Below are 18,136 nucleotides of genomic sequence, written 5' to 3' on the forward strand. Positions count from 1 at the left end.
GTCTTGGAAATTTCTAAAACTAATATTTCTGTTTTGAATGTGCATTCTAACCTTTTGAAACACGAGGATGAATTCATCATTAAACATCAATTTCTCGTTTCACAAGATCAATCAGGTAAACAATCAAATGAGCAAATTTGCATTTAACTAAGCATTTGGCCTTTTCATCTTAAACCTCGTTACCCCATGTAAGGATAAGAATGTTTGCTCATGTGATACTATCAGATAGAAGAGCCTCAAGTGCATGATATGCTTGGCTCAATAAACAGGGCACATCCCACCAGCTTCTCACGGGCCTTATTGGTTAGATGCCTCCATACTGCAATTCATTGGCTGTTATAAACCAATCCAGTGCACGAATACTGACCGTTCTGTGACATTTGAGCCTCTGTCAGTTTAATGAAGTGGTGTTGTTGAGGTAAACGCAAATCATTCTGTAACGTGTTACAGAATGTATGATTGGTTTTTAAAATGCAATACAGAAAAAATTGCATTTTAAAAACCAATCATTCATTTTTGTGGTTTTGGAGCTGAAGGGTAAATGAGAGATTGTATAAAGAGAATGACAAAAGCTATTGCAGATATCAAGAAACAATAAGCCTGCATGGCAGCTCTGTTGGAGTTGTTACATTTGCACACTCTTAGAGGAAGCTGAGTGATTCATTTACTTTCCCGTGAACACTAAAGTCACAGAGAAGTTTCACATGCATCTGCATTAGTGCACAGAATATCTGCCCTAGTCTGGTTTGATTCGCTTTATACCAGTTTTTCTGCCACGTTACCCCAAAATATCCCCTCCCTGAAAATCTAAGCACCCCGTCTTCATTCTTGTCAACAACCTCCCACACATACACTCACTTTCCCCATGTCATAGGGGATAGTGAGTGTATGTGTGGGTGGGGGTTGGCGGTTAAATTCAAACAATTTGACGCTGACTTGTATAAACCTCATAGGCCACATGAGGTTTATACAAGTCAGCGTCAAATTCCAACATTGACATATTCAATTCAAAGTAGCCCCTATGATATTATTTATCATTACAGAGGTAATGAGTCACTCTAAGAAAAACATGCAGTGGCTTGAAGCAGTTTGCTGTAATCATAATATGTTTGGTAGGAAAAATGGAGGCTTTTGACAGGAAATTAAATATTTATGGAATACTACACTGTTAGACTTTTCTGTCATTTTTACAGTTGCTTACTTTTTTTACTGTTAATTACTGTAATATGCATCACATTGTGGGTATTTTTATTTCATTTCGTTTATTTATTTAGCACAAATAAACACAACTAACGTGTGCTGTACATGTCAGGACTTGTGTTTGACATTCCTCTCTCTTGTTTGTTGTATAACTCATAACTCATCACTTTTGGGTCTGTCCTCTATAACTGAGAGTGGGTGAAAAAAAAATGATGAAGTACAAGTAACAGAATACAACCATGATAAAAAAAGTAATTGCATAACAACATTTGTTAAAAATAAGGTCTTAAGTTATAATGAATTAAAAGCATGGAGAAACATACCTTAACTTGGATTTGAAATCATGGACAGAGGATGCAGATCTCACAGATAAAGGAAGATTGTTCCTTAATCTAGGACCGGCCACTGCAAACGCACGGTCGGCTTGGATAAATTGGTGTAATACTATTTGCAGATCGCAAGCATCTAGTCGACCTATTCACATTTACAAGATCATACAAATGAGAGGGACAGACCTTTCAATGACTTAAAAACAAATCATACATTTTTTATTCAGTTTTATATTCCTCTGGCAGCAAGTTTAAAGACATTAAAATCTGAGCAATGTGTTCTCGTTTTCGAACCCTTGAACCTTGAAGCCTTAACAGGGAGGATTTGGGAAGACCAAAATACAGGGAGTTACTGTGTTTGTAGACTGACTTTTATCAGTGAAGATATTAAAAGGTGTCCCTTAAAACTGTTGAAGAAACAGGAAAAGAAAAACCAAAGCATGCGAGCCTGAAGAAAATATGTGGTGTTCATTTGTGAAGATTATCTTGATAGACAAAGCAAACACTAACATGTATAAACCTTTGTTAATCACAGATCACATTTTTTTGCAATCTTTCAAATGTCTATGGAAAAAAATCTTTGGCTATCGTTCGAGGGAACCAGTTCGGCACTAACTAAAAAAAACATAATCCCTGTGAGATTCTACTATGCACACATAATTATTTTTATTAGGTTCATGTGAAATGGTAAAAAATATGAACTGAACATGATTTTGTCTGATTTAAAGAAGAAGAAGTTTGGCTCATATTCCAACTAATTGTATGAACTGTATAAAGTTGTGGTTTTAATCAAACAAAATAAGATTTTGATTGTTTGTAGCCTACCTGTTCATCGACAGTTTAAATGAGAGAAAATCCATGACCATTTCTCACTCTTTAGATAATCTGTCAATGTACCGGTGCCAGTTCAACGCCAGAACAGAGACAAGGCTTGTGCCTATAGGCTCATTAACATCATCCTGGTGTGTTTTGTTATAATAGATTTTGACCAAAATATTGGCAAAATACAGTCTTTAACCTTTTGTTAGATTAATCTTACAGATACTGTTATATTGATATGATTTAATCAGTTGTTATCAGGCACTGGTTTATCACATTGTTCAAACGTAATGGATGTAACTAATAATAATGTTCTGAATAAAAATATAACTGTTGTTCAAAGGACTTAAATTACATGGATTTATCAAAATGCAGTATTCATGTAAACTTTGAGACTTTGTACTGCTAATGGGACATATACAATAATATGAAATACAATTATTGTAAAATTATTATGAAGGAATGCATTTTATCAAGGTTAAGCAAAATTTTAGCAAAGTTACTTTAGAGTTATAATACGGCGAAGCACCAGCACAGAAACCAATGACTTTGCACAAAAATTCACGGTGTCCTTGTGCAAAGATAGAGAATATGCACAATAAAGTAAACGCTTGAATGCGCTTTGATCACTTCCAGTGGCACTGCGACAGCGTGACTATTGTATTTGGGTTCTACAAATAAACATTATATGGAATTCTTCTCTGGGGTCTCTGTACATTTCGGAAGTTGTTGTGTGCACAAGTATGTTGTGTTTTTGTAGTATAAAGTTTCCCACATGAAAAACCCTTTTTGATTCTCCAAAGAACCGCTTTGTCAAAGTTTCATTTCACACTGAGTGTTTGGTCTCCTTCTAAAAGCGATCATGTCTGTGTAGTGGTGGATGATCAAAGAATATGTCTTTTTTTAAATATATAATTCGAATATTTATTAGAATTAATAATAATATAATTACTTTGGGAATAATAGATTATAGATAATTATTATAGGTAATTGATATTTTACATTTTATAAAATTGTAACGTTCTTATCGCAGATTGCACAATTATTTCACCCCACCCAAATAGCTCCAAACATCATATCCTATTGTGTAATGAGAACAGAACATCCATTCCTGCTTATTACACCGTGTCTGGTAAAACAAGAAATAAGGCTGTATACTGCGAATTGGGCTTTCCCTTTTCCCCTTTATAGCTGCATGCAGCATGTTTTGAAGTATTTTTGGTCATATATGCAGGATTTGGTGAGAGTGTTCCAAAACAAAAACGATGGGGTTAGCCTGAGCACAAGGTCTATATTTATTAAATATGTTAAGTTTGATTGTTGATCTATGAGTCTGTGAACTGCAGTAGAATTTAGTGATGGCCCTCGGCCTTAAAACACTCCTTAATTTCACTGCATGAATGTTTTAACAGCTGCAAGTTTGCCGTATGGTTGTTCTGTTCTGCTAAATCCAGTTTGGTCCAACATCAGTAATGTAGTGATAAAGGTAAAAAAAACATAATAGTGATTGACACAGCTGTCAAGCTGGTTGGGGCTATGGTTTAACACTCAAAAACACTTCCTTCTGTCAATGAAATAGCAGAAAAAGAAAACAGACCACACTAGCCTTTAAACAATCGGAACTATAGGCATTTTAATTTAATAATTCCTAACCTTGATGTTAAGCAGTGATTAAATTACATTTAGGTTAGCAAAAACAAATGTTAGCAAATTATGTTTAGTGTAATATGACTTAATTTAAGATAAAAAGGCATTGATTTACAAACATTTGCTTAAACTTTTTCAAAGACAAAAGTTTCAATGAATATATTTCATTGATGGGATTTGTGTACTATATGCCCAAGGTTCGGAGTCTGTTCCTCAAGCTCTGGCTGTCTTGCAAGAATTCCAGTGTTTAGTAAAATCTGCGTTTTTTTTTCTCCCCAGCAGATCTCAGAGACCTCCATCATCCTGTTAAATATAAAACATAGATTGTTTTCATTAAGTCACTATAAAAAATAACTAACATTACAGTTCATATTCTTTTATTTCAATGTGTTTACACACATCTCAATTACCAAGCCCATGTTTTCTTTTAAACTGTAATGTAAATTTATTTCAATGTACCTCTTTTTTGTCACGACAGTCTCCACAGACACAGCCTAGGCATCCATTCAAAACCTGAATGCCACAGAGAATCATCTGGAGCAGACCCAGACCTAAAACTATGGAGAACAGTACGATGTGCCAGAGAACTACATTCTCAGGAAAAACACAGAGTGACCAGAGTTTCTTGTCCACCAGATAGCTGCTGTTCCTGTTAGTGAAAGTTATTGCAAGAGGAAGAAAAAAGTGAAGATTAAGGTATAGTTTAATTCGAAGTGCAGGATAAGTGGTTAATCTAGTGGTCATACAAAGAACTGCAACTTTGTTTACATTTATCCAAAGCAATTCATGCTTTCTGTTTGTATGATGTTGGCAGCCAGTATGTGTTTGCAAATGTGTATTACAAAATGTAATTTTCTTTCTTTTTCCTTTAATTTTGTTGCATTAATGTCATATTTTTACATCAGATGTCGGTGTTCTTACCCTTCTGATAATTTCTCAAAGGGATATTCCCAAACTCCTCTCTCAATTTTGCATTTTGGACCAACAGCCAGTCCTGCTGAGGCAACAGAGGCACAGTAGAGAGCCCCAATAATCCCAAATACGGATGATAACACTGAATTCAGCATCTGCCCGAAAAAAGAGCACCACAATAACTCCATATTTTCCAGCTGTTTGTGAACATCTGGTTGTGAATTACGATTCTTTGTAACTGTTTGTTTCTTTGTGTTAGATAATTTTACTGTTGATTATACTGCACAAAATCTATTTTATCAGCTTTGAGCTGTAAGAAATATAATACACTGGACATTGTGCATCAAATAAGTCATGTTTGATGGACTACCGAGCTGATTTTCAGATTTATTGAGGAAACAAACATCATATACAACATCATATAACAATATTTTATACTCTGAGACAGGATACCTACCCGGCAACGGTTTCCACAGCAACCTGCCCCACAGCAGCCCTTGCCCCCAGCTCTGATGGCTGAGCAGCTTGGGCACATCATCTGACAAAAGAATATGTGAAATTCACTTCTCATTTGCTTTAATGCCTAAGGAGAATATTTGCTAAAGCATGTTAAATAATGTTATTAATTTTAACCAATGGCTCTGAAATGATCATTTTAAGTGCTTTTATCTAAATGATGCACTTCCTGTTACATCACATTCACCCTTTTTTTTGCTTTTACTGTTTTTACTTATTAATCGTACATCCTGGTGACAGCAGGATGTTCTAAAGTACGAAGTAACTGACATACTTTTCAGGCTGTGAAGAGGGAAGGTGGGCAAAATTATGAACCGTTTCTCAGGGTCTGTTTTGTAATACTTTCCCACAAGCTAAAAAAATTAAATTCACTCATAGAAACACATGTTCAAAAGTATGCTTTAGTGGTGTCATTTTTGTTCAGTTTTATAACACTGCATTGATAATATTGCTAATTCCCTATCCTGCCATATCCAGAAATAAGGAAATAAGACCCACGGTGGCAGTAATTTTCCTAGCTGATGTACAATACATTTGAAAATGTCAAGCTTATTGATTTGAGTCTGTGTTCAGCGTCAAAAAACAGCACAGTCACATTTGTACTCTCATAAGAGCCAATTTCAGAACATGTGAAAGACAAAGTTGCATGGAATACTCACAAACAGTCCTCCACCGAGAAATCCTCCCATTAGCCAGACCTGCAGGGAAATCTGACTAGTCTCCAACTTCTCTCCATTAGGAAAAAATAATAGTAAATTAGCTATCATACACAAAAAAGCAGAGGGTAAAAGAATTAACCCAACTAATCTTGCACACTTTCCTGTACAACACATTATGATGAATTTGTAAACCTTAGAAAACAAGTGAAAATTTGAGGGTTATTGTTTTCTCTGCGCACAGCACAAACTCTGACTGATAACACAAAATGCCCTTTGAGACTTGACAATATTTACAATGCTTTTATCAGAGCCATTTATGGTGTGTTAACACAAGAGTGGGCAGTGGGGACAGTTTCTGCCTGTGATTATTACTGTAAAGTGCGTGTAACGATAACTGGCAGATGTCTGCTTGATTAGCTCAAGGTGTGTCTTAGAACAAGAGTTAGTAACAAAGCCAATTGTAATTTACATTTCTGTAAATCTTTTTACTCTTAATTTGTACGTGGTCTACATCATAATAATAACATTTTTAAAATAATACCTATTAGATTTACAATGTTATAGAATTGTTTTTTAATACTTTGATCTCCAAGTATAGTGGTAAAATCAGTAAATCTCTTGCACCTCAGTGCTGTCTCCTTCCTCCTGACATGGAGATCAGATCACTGTGATCAGAAAGCAATACACAACAAGGTGATTTTAGAATGTTTTTATTTAATGTTAAAGTGAAAAATAAGCCAAGTTGCCAATACTTGAGAAGAAATTTCTAATGACATCATTTTAGGTAACTATAGGTCAGCAACGCTGATCATAAATCATTAAAATCGTCTGAAAAAATGTAAACATTTTGGTGCTTTTGATACAAAAGAATAAATTGCGGCGATTTACCGGTAAAAGTAGGTGGTCTTGCCTAGTCCCACATGGCACTCTAGATGGTTTTAGCAGACACATGCGGCAGGCCGGATCTAGATGGTTATATTAAAAAACTATTATATACTTATATATAATTAAATATAATTTTCTTATTGTTAATTGATATAAATATTTAATTGAATATTAATATTATTATTGTCAATTATTTGCGGAGGTCTACCCGTTAAGTTCAGGTCACATGGCATACGTTTTTTGGGCGTCATAATTTGTACGTTCGACTTCATTCAGCGGCGCAAATTCAAGAACCGACAGAGGGATGACATCACATTGCCGCGAGAGAGAATCGAGAGCCGACTGCTCCATACGTTTTTGAATCCCTCTCGCGGAAATGTGATGTCATCCCTTGTCGGTTCTTGCGGCGACTCATGAAGTCGAACAATCCTAGAAGATTTGCATATGGCCGCCTTAATTACGCCTTCTTTACCTGGTCGCTTTCCGTAGCCCATCAAGAAGCTATGCACATTGAACACCGGAGAGGTCGCGTGCAAGATATATTAATTGCTAACGTTATAGCATAAGTTTACAGCAACTTTTATTAGATAGCACAAAGATTGTGGTGTTCGAGAAGATGACGAAGCATCGTGTTTTACTGCAGATTTATTGCCTTAATGCGCGAACTGTAATCCAGGCGTTTGTAAAAAACCGCGGTGTCAGCAAGGTGTTTTGGAATCGACAGCCAGTCATGTAAGTAAACCGTTTTAAAATGCTTTATTGTGGCTGTTGTTGACTGTTTCTGGATAAAGTAGCAAAAGGCATACCTGCCTTTATATAAAGAAAGTTATAGAAAGTGTACATTTATTTGACTAACGCGGATACGAATGGGCCTTACGGGTTTTGACACGCAGGGGCATCGAGTACAACGCCACGATGCATAATTTATTAAGCATTTGTCGTGTAATATTGATTTAATGTGATTATAACACAATTATAACTTAATAAACTGGTTTAATAGTACTTTATTACAATTATTGCGCTTGAGTTTAATTGGCTCTATGCATGCGTGGCTTCCGTTTTTCACGGTCAGCAGTTTCCGGTTGGGTAGACTTAAAGCAGAGAGAAAGGAAAAGGAGAAGATTGTTACATTTAGTGGATGATGTACATTACGGCACGCAGTAGTGATATCACAGCAAATACTTTGGGCAGAAAAGGTCGACCTACAGCTCACTGCTGGACCTGTGAAATGCGGGGCACGTATGTGTGGGTGTTGGAACACTGGGGGAAGTTTGACCATCTTAAATCGAGATCGATCTTGAAGGCGTCTTCAATCCACTTTTCAACGAAATCGCGAGGATCTTTTCTGTCGTCTAAAACAAGAGGCGTGTTCGACAACATTCAGCGCTGCACAGGTCCATTAGCGTATGACATTGAAGCATCGCGAGAGCACAGAGATTTACGTGCTTCCGGGTCACTCTCGTCGAGCTGCGAGGTCTCACACGTGGGATACAGTTTTGCAAATGCATTTGACAGGGAGGCTTCTTTGTTTGTGACGTTAGTCGCTGGTGCACAGCTTATTTACTTTGTATTAGTCTATTTTGCGATTGAAACTTGTTTCCCGGCGGCATGGAGTTCATATAGCCTAGAGCCCCTGTGGTTTCTGTGTTGCGGACGCGGAATTCTGCTATTAAAATATGTCATCTGCCGGTTGAACGAGTGAATGTGTTGCACAGTTTAACGCTCATGGAGTTGCCCTGAGAGTTTATTTCAGGTGCATTTAACTGTTTGAAAGAATAACTATCGTCACTGAACTTCTACACTGAAAGTCAAGTGTCTATTGTAGGAGTGTCTTCACGACGATCGGTCAAAATAAAACACAGATTAACCTAAACGCTCGTTTGAAAAAAAATACTGTAGTGTTCTAAAGTATTTGATATAGCAAATTCTGGTATTCCTGTTGTAAATTGATGAACTGTAGTAATAGAAGTATACTTTAATATTTACTATAGTAAGGTTCAAACACTATAATATCTAGGAATTTACTGCAGTTTACTATAGGCCTTGCAAATACTATAGGCTTCAACAGTATTTTTATGTGGACAAACATTAATGTCCTTTGTTGTTATCCAGTCTATTTATGTGATAATCTGTGTATTTATGTTTTTTAAAGATGATAACTTGATGATAATTATACTTGTGCTAACTGTACATCTGTTTGGCCTGTGCCACAAAACTTCAAACCTCTGTAGCACCAGTGCTTTGTGCAAAAAAACCTTAATGAACAGCCCTGTATTTCAATTTAGATCGTGGATCGAGATTCTTTATGATCGTGATATGATTTTTTGGGAAGATCGCCCAGCCCTACTGTAGGCACACTGACAAAGAGTGGGGAAAGTGGTACTACATAATACTTGCAGAATACCACAATATTACTATTGATGCATATGCGGAACATCTGCTCTAAACTGAGTAATACAGTAATAAACTGAGGGTCACTTTTTTAAAAACATTTATTTACAGCCCAAAACAATAACAATTACATTATTAGTAAAAAATGAGATGTATCGAGATTTGTTTTATTTCAGAAGTGAAGTTCTACCATATTTGAATGTTAAAAGGAAATGTTAACTCATGAAAGAATAATTTCAAATACGGTAGAAAACTTCGACATACCAGTGCTGTGTGCTGCAACGTACAGCATTTGCTAAATTGAACTATTTTCACATTTTTCCATTTCTCTCTGCTTTAAGTTACCCCAACCGGAAACTACCTAGGGTTCTACCTTAGAAATGCGGTAGTCACGCAAAATAGGGCCGTGCAATTCATTGAAAATTTATCGTAATCGTAAAATTTGGCCTTCATAAATTATAAAAACAAAATAATCGGGAGTAAAACAATTATTGTTCCGCATTCCATTTTGCATGGATCCTCTCTTTTCTTGTGGTATAAATCCACAGTGGCCACTTTCGTTTACAATGGGTTAGCTGTGTTATTTCTGAACATGTATTTTTCAGTTGAATTCACAGTTTAAAAGCCAAGTTAACATTTTTCTATGTCGTTTTAATGTTTGCGAGTAATCGTGTTAAATAAAATAATCTGGATCTCAATATTGGGCAAAATAATCGGGATAATTTTTGTCACAATCAAGTAGCTCTAACTGAAAACATTCGGCCAAAGATAGCATAGGCCGAATACATTTTACTGAACATGATGTGGACTATGATTAAGCAGCAACCGGCGCAGAGAGAGTGCGAGAGAGATGCTGTCTTTAATGCGTTATAAATTGTCCATGCATGTATAAGACATGTAAAATTGCAACAATTTGTGTCGGAACGAAAGAAGCATTCTATCTTAAAGCGAATGCTCACACAGACCTGCCTAAAACGCCCCGTGTTACCACACAGCCTCAAATCTACGACAGTTTGTGGTAAGATTTGATTCAGACAGCCCAAACGTATACGCAAGTAAGGTGGGCGTACCTATCAGTACAATTGCTTTGGAACCTGATGATCCAAATATGGTAAGAATCGTAGCATTACCGTCACACGCTTGCAGTATTCGACCAATAACTACGCACCGGTTAACTGACCAATCATAGCACACTTGATATAGTTAGTTTATAAAAAAATCTGTGCATTTCAGAGAGGTGGGGCAAAGAGGAGATACCAAAAAAGAATACGCTAAATGCTAAATAACGCTTAAGAGGTTTCTTAAATCAATGTGGCGTACACAATTGTATAATGTTTTAAGCTGAGTTGACTTGTTGAATCAGAGTTATACTGTACACAGCGAGTTGGCCAGTTAAACGCACATTGGCTGAAAAGGATGAAAAGCTTTATTTGATTTAAAAACTTTTATATTAGGTTTATTAAAAGTAATGTTTTGTATAACTTGATAATTGTAATTTTCATCTAATTCTTATGTTTTAATATGTAAAGTGTTTGGTTAAGCCACTTAAAAGGCCTACATGTGTATGAGTGTGTGTTTGTGTGTACAAGATAAGGATGGCACCACCTAAGTCTCATTTTGAGCCAGGAATAACCCTGCTAATTCCTGTGTGGTTACGCAAACAAGTTCTTTTTTAATCTAGACTAATTTAATCACCCAACAAAAGCATTAAATAATCATGCTTTATCATAATGATCATAATATTAAACCATAAATCGAATAATCAAATTATCCCTTTAAATATCTTCTTGTCTTGCATCCCAGAATTTTTTAAATAAAATATATACTGCATATAAAAGCTAATGTTAGTACTTGAAGTATTCCTAGGCCAAAAACAATACGCAAAATTTAGATTATATTTGCATCATATGGCAATACGTAATGTCTTGACATCATTGAAACTGATGTTTCCTAAAGTCAGTCCCCTTCGTAGTCTGTGTACAACTCATACTTACCTGGCAGGGGAGACACCATGATCATGAAGGTGGTTCACCCAGGGCGAGGCTCAACCATTGCACTTCGGTTGTGCTGACCCCTGCGAATTCCCCAAATGTGGGAATCTCGACTGCATAATTTGTGGTAGTGGGGGACTGCGTTCGCGCTCTCCCCTGATTTTGATGGTGAAAAGTAGAACTGCATGTAGTCTTGTGTTTAAGATGAAGTCGTTCCAGTTTAGAAAGTAAGAAATGTTTTATTTTGTAATTTAACACGGCTTAAGCAGTGATTATTCAGTTTTTAGCGTAGAAAGTAATACTGTTAATTCTATTCTTTGAGATAGAAATGCTATATTGTTAGCCTTGTGAAGCCATTTCTGTTATTTTCAAAGCATACGCGTTCCATATAGTTGCCTTTTAAGTGTAGTTAACGTTTATAAATGTCCGTTTTGTCTGATGTAAAATCAAAATTTACAACTATGTTTGAGTTTAGGCTCAAACTCTATGGTAAGACACTGATTAGTAACGAAAATAGCAATAAAGTCTGTAGCTTGACAGACAAAGACAAATAGAAAGAAACTCTGAAATTTGTCACAGAATATAAAAATCATTAACAAAGGAGTGTGAAAATATAACTTAAGGTAATCTAATAACAAAAATAACATTTTAAAAACATTTTGTTAATTTCAGTAGAACACATTTTGGCCAGTCACTATGTTTTAGAATGTGGAAGTAGTTATATTCTACAAAACATTGCTTTTGGTATCAGTTGTAAACCTCAGCCCTGTTTCATTGTCTGTTTTATTTTAATTTGTTGAATGGTTTGTAGGGGCATTGTGTGACCTTATGTGATAGGAAATATGTTTTATTGCAATACTTTATTTGTCCACTGGATGGCAAACGGCCACGTTTTTAACCTTTTTTAACATTATTAATTTGCTTGACTTGTTGCATTGTTTTGCTGTCCTGTCATTATTGCTTTTTGTAACATTCCCTTTTGAAATGTTTTGTGATAACAGTATATTTGTTGTGTAATACTGAGAGAATTGTGTCGGAGTTTCTGATTGGTGAAGCCCGTAGCTCATTATCATATCCTCTCTTCCTCTCTTTGTGTTTGTTGAAGAAAGTCATTCTATTTTACCATTCACTCATATCATACAGATGCTTATAAAAAGTATATTGTTGTTTGCATTCGTTTCAAGAAACATTTGAGATGACAATTCTAAAAATATATATTTTTACCGTCATTCTATTCATTGTTTGAAGGAATGTGTTCCCTGCTTCTGACCCTTTGTGGGTATCGCTTCTCGGCCTTTTGGCTAAGATCAAGTGTAGTATCTGTTCTTATCAGTTTAATATCTGATACGTCCCCTATCCGGGGACCATATATTAAATTGATTTTTGGAACAGGGAGATGGAATAGGGGCTTGCTCCGTCCACTCCACGCATCGACCCGGTATTGCAGTACTTCCGGGAACGGTGCACCCCCTCTATGATAGTGAAAGAAAGATATTTGATGGCAGTATAGCAGTGATATTGATGTATAAGTCTCACATTGTTATAGGTTTAAACTAGTGTCATTGTACTCTTTTGGTTAGATTGATCTCTTATCAGAACATGCAACATAAAAACAAAGATACGTAACGACTAACAAAAACAGACATAGATTTACGTATATTTTGTTACTATATGGCCCCCACCAAAATGGCTAAAATTACAGTTGAATAAAAATAATTTAATTACATTGTATTTGTCCAGCTTTACATTTGATCTATATTGGTGTACATTTTAAGCAGCAGCATGTGAAAAGGGTTAGAATTTAAAGGTTCTTATTGTCATAATTGTGTAAACTCGCATTCTAAAACACAGAAACAACAAACAATAAGGTGGAATTTAAATAAGGTGCTAAGTAAAGGCTAAAATGGAAAACATACATTTGTAAAATGTTAATAATTAATTTAAACAAGGGCTGTAAATTAGCTTTGTTTGCGCATAGCACTGGTGCAACAGAGGTTTAAAGTTTTGTTCCACAGACCAAACAGCAAAAAAACAAGTACAGATCATCACACGAATAGACAGGTAACTGACAAAGGATATAAATGGTACATATATTAAGAAAAAATGGTCGTCCCTGAAGGAAATAGGGTTGCTGTCTTAATCTGGATTTAAAACAAAGGTATAGAAAGAATTCTGGAAAAGGGTTGATCTTCTGCTTCCGCCATGTTCTTCCTTCTTGTGCCTGCTGGAAATTGATACATCATCTAAAACATTTCGCCCTCTGCTGGAATAAATGAGTAACTTCTCTCCAGCAACCCTTTAAGGAAAATAAAACAATTAAATATAAATGGTTCTGGGATAAAACAATCGTTTCTTACATTGTTTTAAAAAGAATCGCAATAGTTATGTGAATCAATTTTCCTCCACCCCTTATTAGTTGTGTAGGGATGTGTGTCCAAGCAAGTCGGCGCATTTGCTGTACATTTGTGTCTTTGCTTACATGATCTTTCCCTGTAAAGTGAGCAAACATAATTTAGGAAACAATTTGCCCATCAAATTTGGGTAGTGATTTTACAGATTGACCCACTACAGTTGAATTTTACCCACATTTGGTGGTTGATGATTTCAAACCCTGGAGGAAACTGATGTTCCCTGCAGTGAGTCGCCTTCGTAGACTGTGTACAACTCATACTTACCTGGCAGGGGAGACACCATGATCATGAAGGTGGTTCACCCAGGGCGAGGCTCAACCATTGCACTTCGGTTGTGCTGACCCCTGCGAATTCCCCAAATGTGGGAATCTCGACTGCATAATTTGTGGTAGTGGGGGACTGCGTTCGCGCTCTCCCCTGATTTTACTGGTTAAAAATAGATTATTTATATATCTAACAAGCAATCTTATCTTGGGAAGTGAAATTTGCTGCATCTGACAACTTTAACTAAATGTAACTTGCCAGATTTAATATGTTACTAAATGTAAGGGCTTCCCACTCTCATGCATTCGGCTAATAAGGAGTTACTGTTTGTGTTTACAGAAACTAATTTATTCCGCCATCCCATTCATCATCCCCCACCACTAACACTGCTCCAAATCCTCCACAACCCCCATCCACCCATCCCCCAGGCAAAAAAATCTCTCCAGATGGTCTAAAAAGTTGGAAGCCCTGTGAAGTGTTTAGCTAGAATTTCTTTGGCTTGTCACATGACTGCTTCACTGTATTATTGATTGATGTGTGTGAAATAGAAGCTGATTTGCTGTTGTGCCAAATGATGTATTACTATTAGTATTTATTATGTAATAAGTTGTAAAGCGATCTCAGATCCACAAAAGCAAATCTCTCTTAAAATCCGAACTGTGTCAGAATATTACAGTCATTTACAAAGTGTTGAGGTATAAAGGTAGCTTAAAACAATCAGTGTTATTTGGAGTTAATCGGATGGTATATAAAGCAAAGCAATGCAAAGTTTCAAAACCTGGGTATTTAAACATTGTTAAAACAAGTTGATGGAAAGCATGTTTTATTGCAGTACCTTATTTGTCCACTGGGGAAACCCACATTTAAACCAACATTTTAACATTTTAATAATACATAGCCTACAACACCATAGCATATGTAAAATCTTAGGTGGTTTTCTTTTCATTCTTATCTGAAATGCTTTGTTTGTAATGAAATACCTTTATTGTGTAATACTTGGAAACTGTTTTCAGTTTCTGATTTGAGAAGCTGTATCTCATTTGATCTACTCATGCTTTTCAAACTTTTGAAAATAAATTCAAGTTTGTTAAAACTCTGCTACCAATGTTCTTAACGTGTACTATTGGTTACATTTTCATTCAAAATCACACAAGATCATTCCAAAGGATATGTTTTACCATCTTTCTATTCATTGTTTCAAGGAATGTGGTTCCTTCTTCTGACCCTTTGTGGGTATCGCTTCTCGGCCTTTTGGCTAAGATCAAGTGTAGTATCTGTTCTTATCAGTTTAATATCTGATACGTCCCCTATCCGGGGACCATATATTAAATTGATTTTTGGAACAGGGAGATGGAATAGGGGCTTGCTCCGTCCACTCCACGCATCGACCCGGTATTGCAGTACTTCCGGGAACGGTGCACCCCCTCTATGATAGTGAAAGAAAGATAATAGATGGCAATATAGTAGTGATATTGATGAATAAGTCCTCACATTGTTATAGGTTTAAACTAGTGTCATTGTACTCTTTTGGTAAGATTGCTCTCTTATCAGAACATGCAACATATAAACAAAGATATGTAATAACTAACAAAAACTGATATATATTTACGTATATTTTTTTACTATACGTTTCCCACCCAAATTGCTAAAATTACATTTGTTTAAAAATAATTTAATTACATTGTATTTGTCCAGCTTTACATTTGATCTATATTGGTGTACATTTTAAGCAGCAGTATGTGGAAAGGGTTAGAATTTAAAGGTTCTTATTGTCATAATTGTGTAAACTCGCATTCTAAAACACAGAAACAACAAACAATAAGGTGGAATTTAAATAAGGTGCTAAGTAAAGGCTAAATGGAAAACATACATTTGTAAAATGTTAATAATTAATTTAAACAAGGGCTTTGTTTGCGCATAGCACTGGTGCAACAGAGGTTTAAAGTTTTGTTCCACAGACCAAACAGCAAAAAAACACAAGTACAGATCATCACATGAATAGACAGGTAACTGACAAAGGATATAAATGGTACATATATTAAGAAAAAATTGTCGTCCCTGAAAGAAATAGGGTTGCTGTCTTAATCTGGATTTAAAACAAAGGTATAGAAAGAATTCTGGAAAAGGGTTGATCTTCTGCTTCCGCCATGTTCTTCCTTCTTGTGCCTGCTGGAAATTGATACATCATCTAAAACATTTCGCCCTCTGCTGGAATAAATGAGTAACTTCTCTCCAGCAACCCTTTAAGGAAAAAGGAAAACAATTAAATATAAATGGTTCTGGGATAAAACAATCTTTTCTTACATTGTTTTGAAAAGAATCACAATAGTTAGGTGAATCAATTTTCCTCCACCCCTTTTTAGTTGTGTAGGGATGTGTGTCCAAACAAGTCAGCGCAATTTGCTGTACATTTGTGTCTTTGTTTACATGATCTTACATTACAAAGTGTGCGACCATAGTTTATGAAACAATTTGCCCATCAAATTTGGGTAGTGATTTTACAGATTGACCCACTACAGTTGAATTTTACCCACATTTGGTGGTTGATGATTTCAAACCCTGGTAGAAACTGATGTTCCCTGCAGTGAGTCGCCTTCGTAGTCTGTGTACAACTCATACTTACCTGGCAGGGGAGACACCATGATCATGAAGGTGGTTCACCCAGGGCGAGGCTCAACCATTGCACTTCGGTTGTGCTGACCCCTGCGAATTCCCCAAATGTGGGAATCTCGACTGCATAATTTGTGGTAGTGGGGGACTGCGTTCGCGCTCTCCCCTGATTTTACTGGTTAAAAAATAGTTTATCTCTAGTTCAGTCTTTGCAAGTGAAATTTGATGCATTAAGTAACTTGAACAATATTTTAATTGGAAGATTAAAGAATTTAAGAAGTGGCAGGGCTGCCCACTTATGCATTGAGTTTATAAGGAGTTACTGTTCTCAAAAACTATTTTTATTCCGCCATCCCATTCATCATCCCCCACCAGTAACACAACCCCCTTCCACCCATCCCCCAGGCGAAAAAACTCACTCAAGCTGATCTCATGTGTACTTTCTGCTAAACCAACAAATGTATTGACCTATTTACTGTTATAGATAAGCAAGCATTGCATTATTATCCTGTTTTGTTAGTCATAAAACCGCAATGCTCAATGCTCACGTTTTTTACACTTGGCTCAATGCTCACGTTTTTTTTACACTTGGTTATGCGTTAATTGTTTTACAGGTTATGCATGCGAAATAAAGGTTAAATAAATTGATAATGAAAACAATATTTAATAGAGTAATCTATTATTCATAAAAGTAAAAACCTAATGCAGGCTAAGCCAAGAGCTTGCAAACTGAAACTGAGATAGGAGAATGTGGCATTGTCTGCATGTAAATGCAGACTTAGTTGAAAATTACTTTAATCAAAATAATAATGAAAATACAACGCGTATTAATCGCTGGATCGAAGATCGCTTAGCCATGTTTTAAATAAAGCTGTATGTTTTTCTGTTCCCATTACACACGCGCACACAGCGTAAACAATATATTTTGTTTTCTATTGACAATTTATACTTAGCTGAAGATGCCTATCCTTTTCATGAAGGAAAACGTTTAATTTAAATTGCACCGCATCATTAAAAGCCCTTTGAAGCTGCACTTAAACTTTAATTTTGACCTTCAACCGTTTGGAGTCCATTGAAGTCCATTATATGGATGTATGTTGAAATTATTTTAAGGGTGCAAATATTGTACCATGGTGAACCAAGGTTTTTGTCATGAATCTTTTTTTACTTCATAGGTGCGACAGTTTTTAATGTTTTCAAGAAAATAGTGCCTATGTTGCTGATCATCGAGTGATTCTGTATTTATCTGTATGGTTATTAAAAAGTCAGATCAGGCCAGTTCTTTGCGAAACTATCTTTAGTCGACGAGATAATTGTTTTACCCTGTCGATAACAAGTTGTATGGCTGATTTCTGCAGTGCACACTGTACATGTTATAAGATGGTGATCGGTGACATCGTCACTTTGAGGTATAAAATCTATATTGGTTAGATCGGCTCAGTGAGATCTAATCAAGTCTAGTGTATGATTAAATTGCGTTCTGTAACGACCACCGGCCGTAG

The 18,136-nt window shown here is 36.0% G+C and overlaps 1 protein-coding gene across 1 annotated transcript; it reads right to left on the reverse strand.

The window, feature by feature from the left end:
• Positions 1-3,955: 3,955 nt before the first annotated feature.
• Positions 3,956-6,452, reverse strand: tm4sf5 (transmembrane 4 L six family member 5). Its single transcript, XM_079457029.1, has 5 exons — positions 6,083-6,452; positions 5,365-5,445; positions 4,917-5,062; positions 4,455-4,644; positions 3,956-4,298 (listed from the first exon to the last, which is right to left on the reverse strand). The coding sequence occupies exons 1-5, from the start codon at positions 6,254-6,256 to the stop codon at positions 4,281-4,283; spliced, it is 609 nt and encodes a 202-aa protein (XP_079313155.1). The 5' UTR covers positions 6,257-6,452; the 3' UTR covers positions 3,956-4,280.
• Positions 6,453-18,136: the final 11,684 nt, after the last annotated feature.

Source organism: Barbatula barbatula (genome assembly GCF_947034865.1).
Source record: "Barbatula barbatula genome assembly, chromosome: 1".
NCBI lineage: Eukaryota > Metazoa > Chordata > Actinopteri > Cypriniformes > Nemacheilidae > Barbatula > Barbatula barbatula.

Excerpts from the sequence above, each read along its gene's own strand:
- tm4sf5 (XM_079457029.1), bottom strand. The coding sequence starts at position 6,256 with ATGTGTTGTACAGGAAAGTGTGCAAGATTAGTTGGGTTAATTCTTTTA. Across the intron at positions 5,063-5,364 it reads GCTGTGGAAACCGTTGCCGG|ATGCTGAATTCAGTGTTATC; the intron begins GTAGGTATCCTG and ends TTTTTCGGGCAG. Across the intron at positions 4,645-4,916 it reads TTTGAGAAATTATCAGAAGG|GAACAGCAGCTATCTGGTGG; the intron begins GTAAGAACACCG and ends TTTCACTAACAG.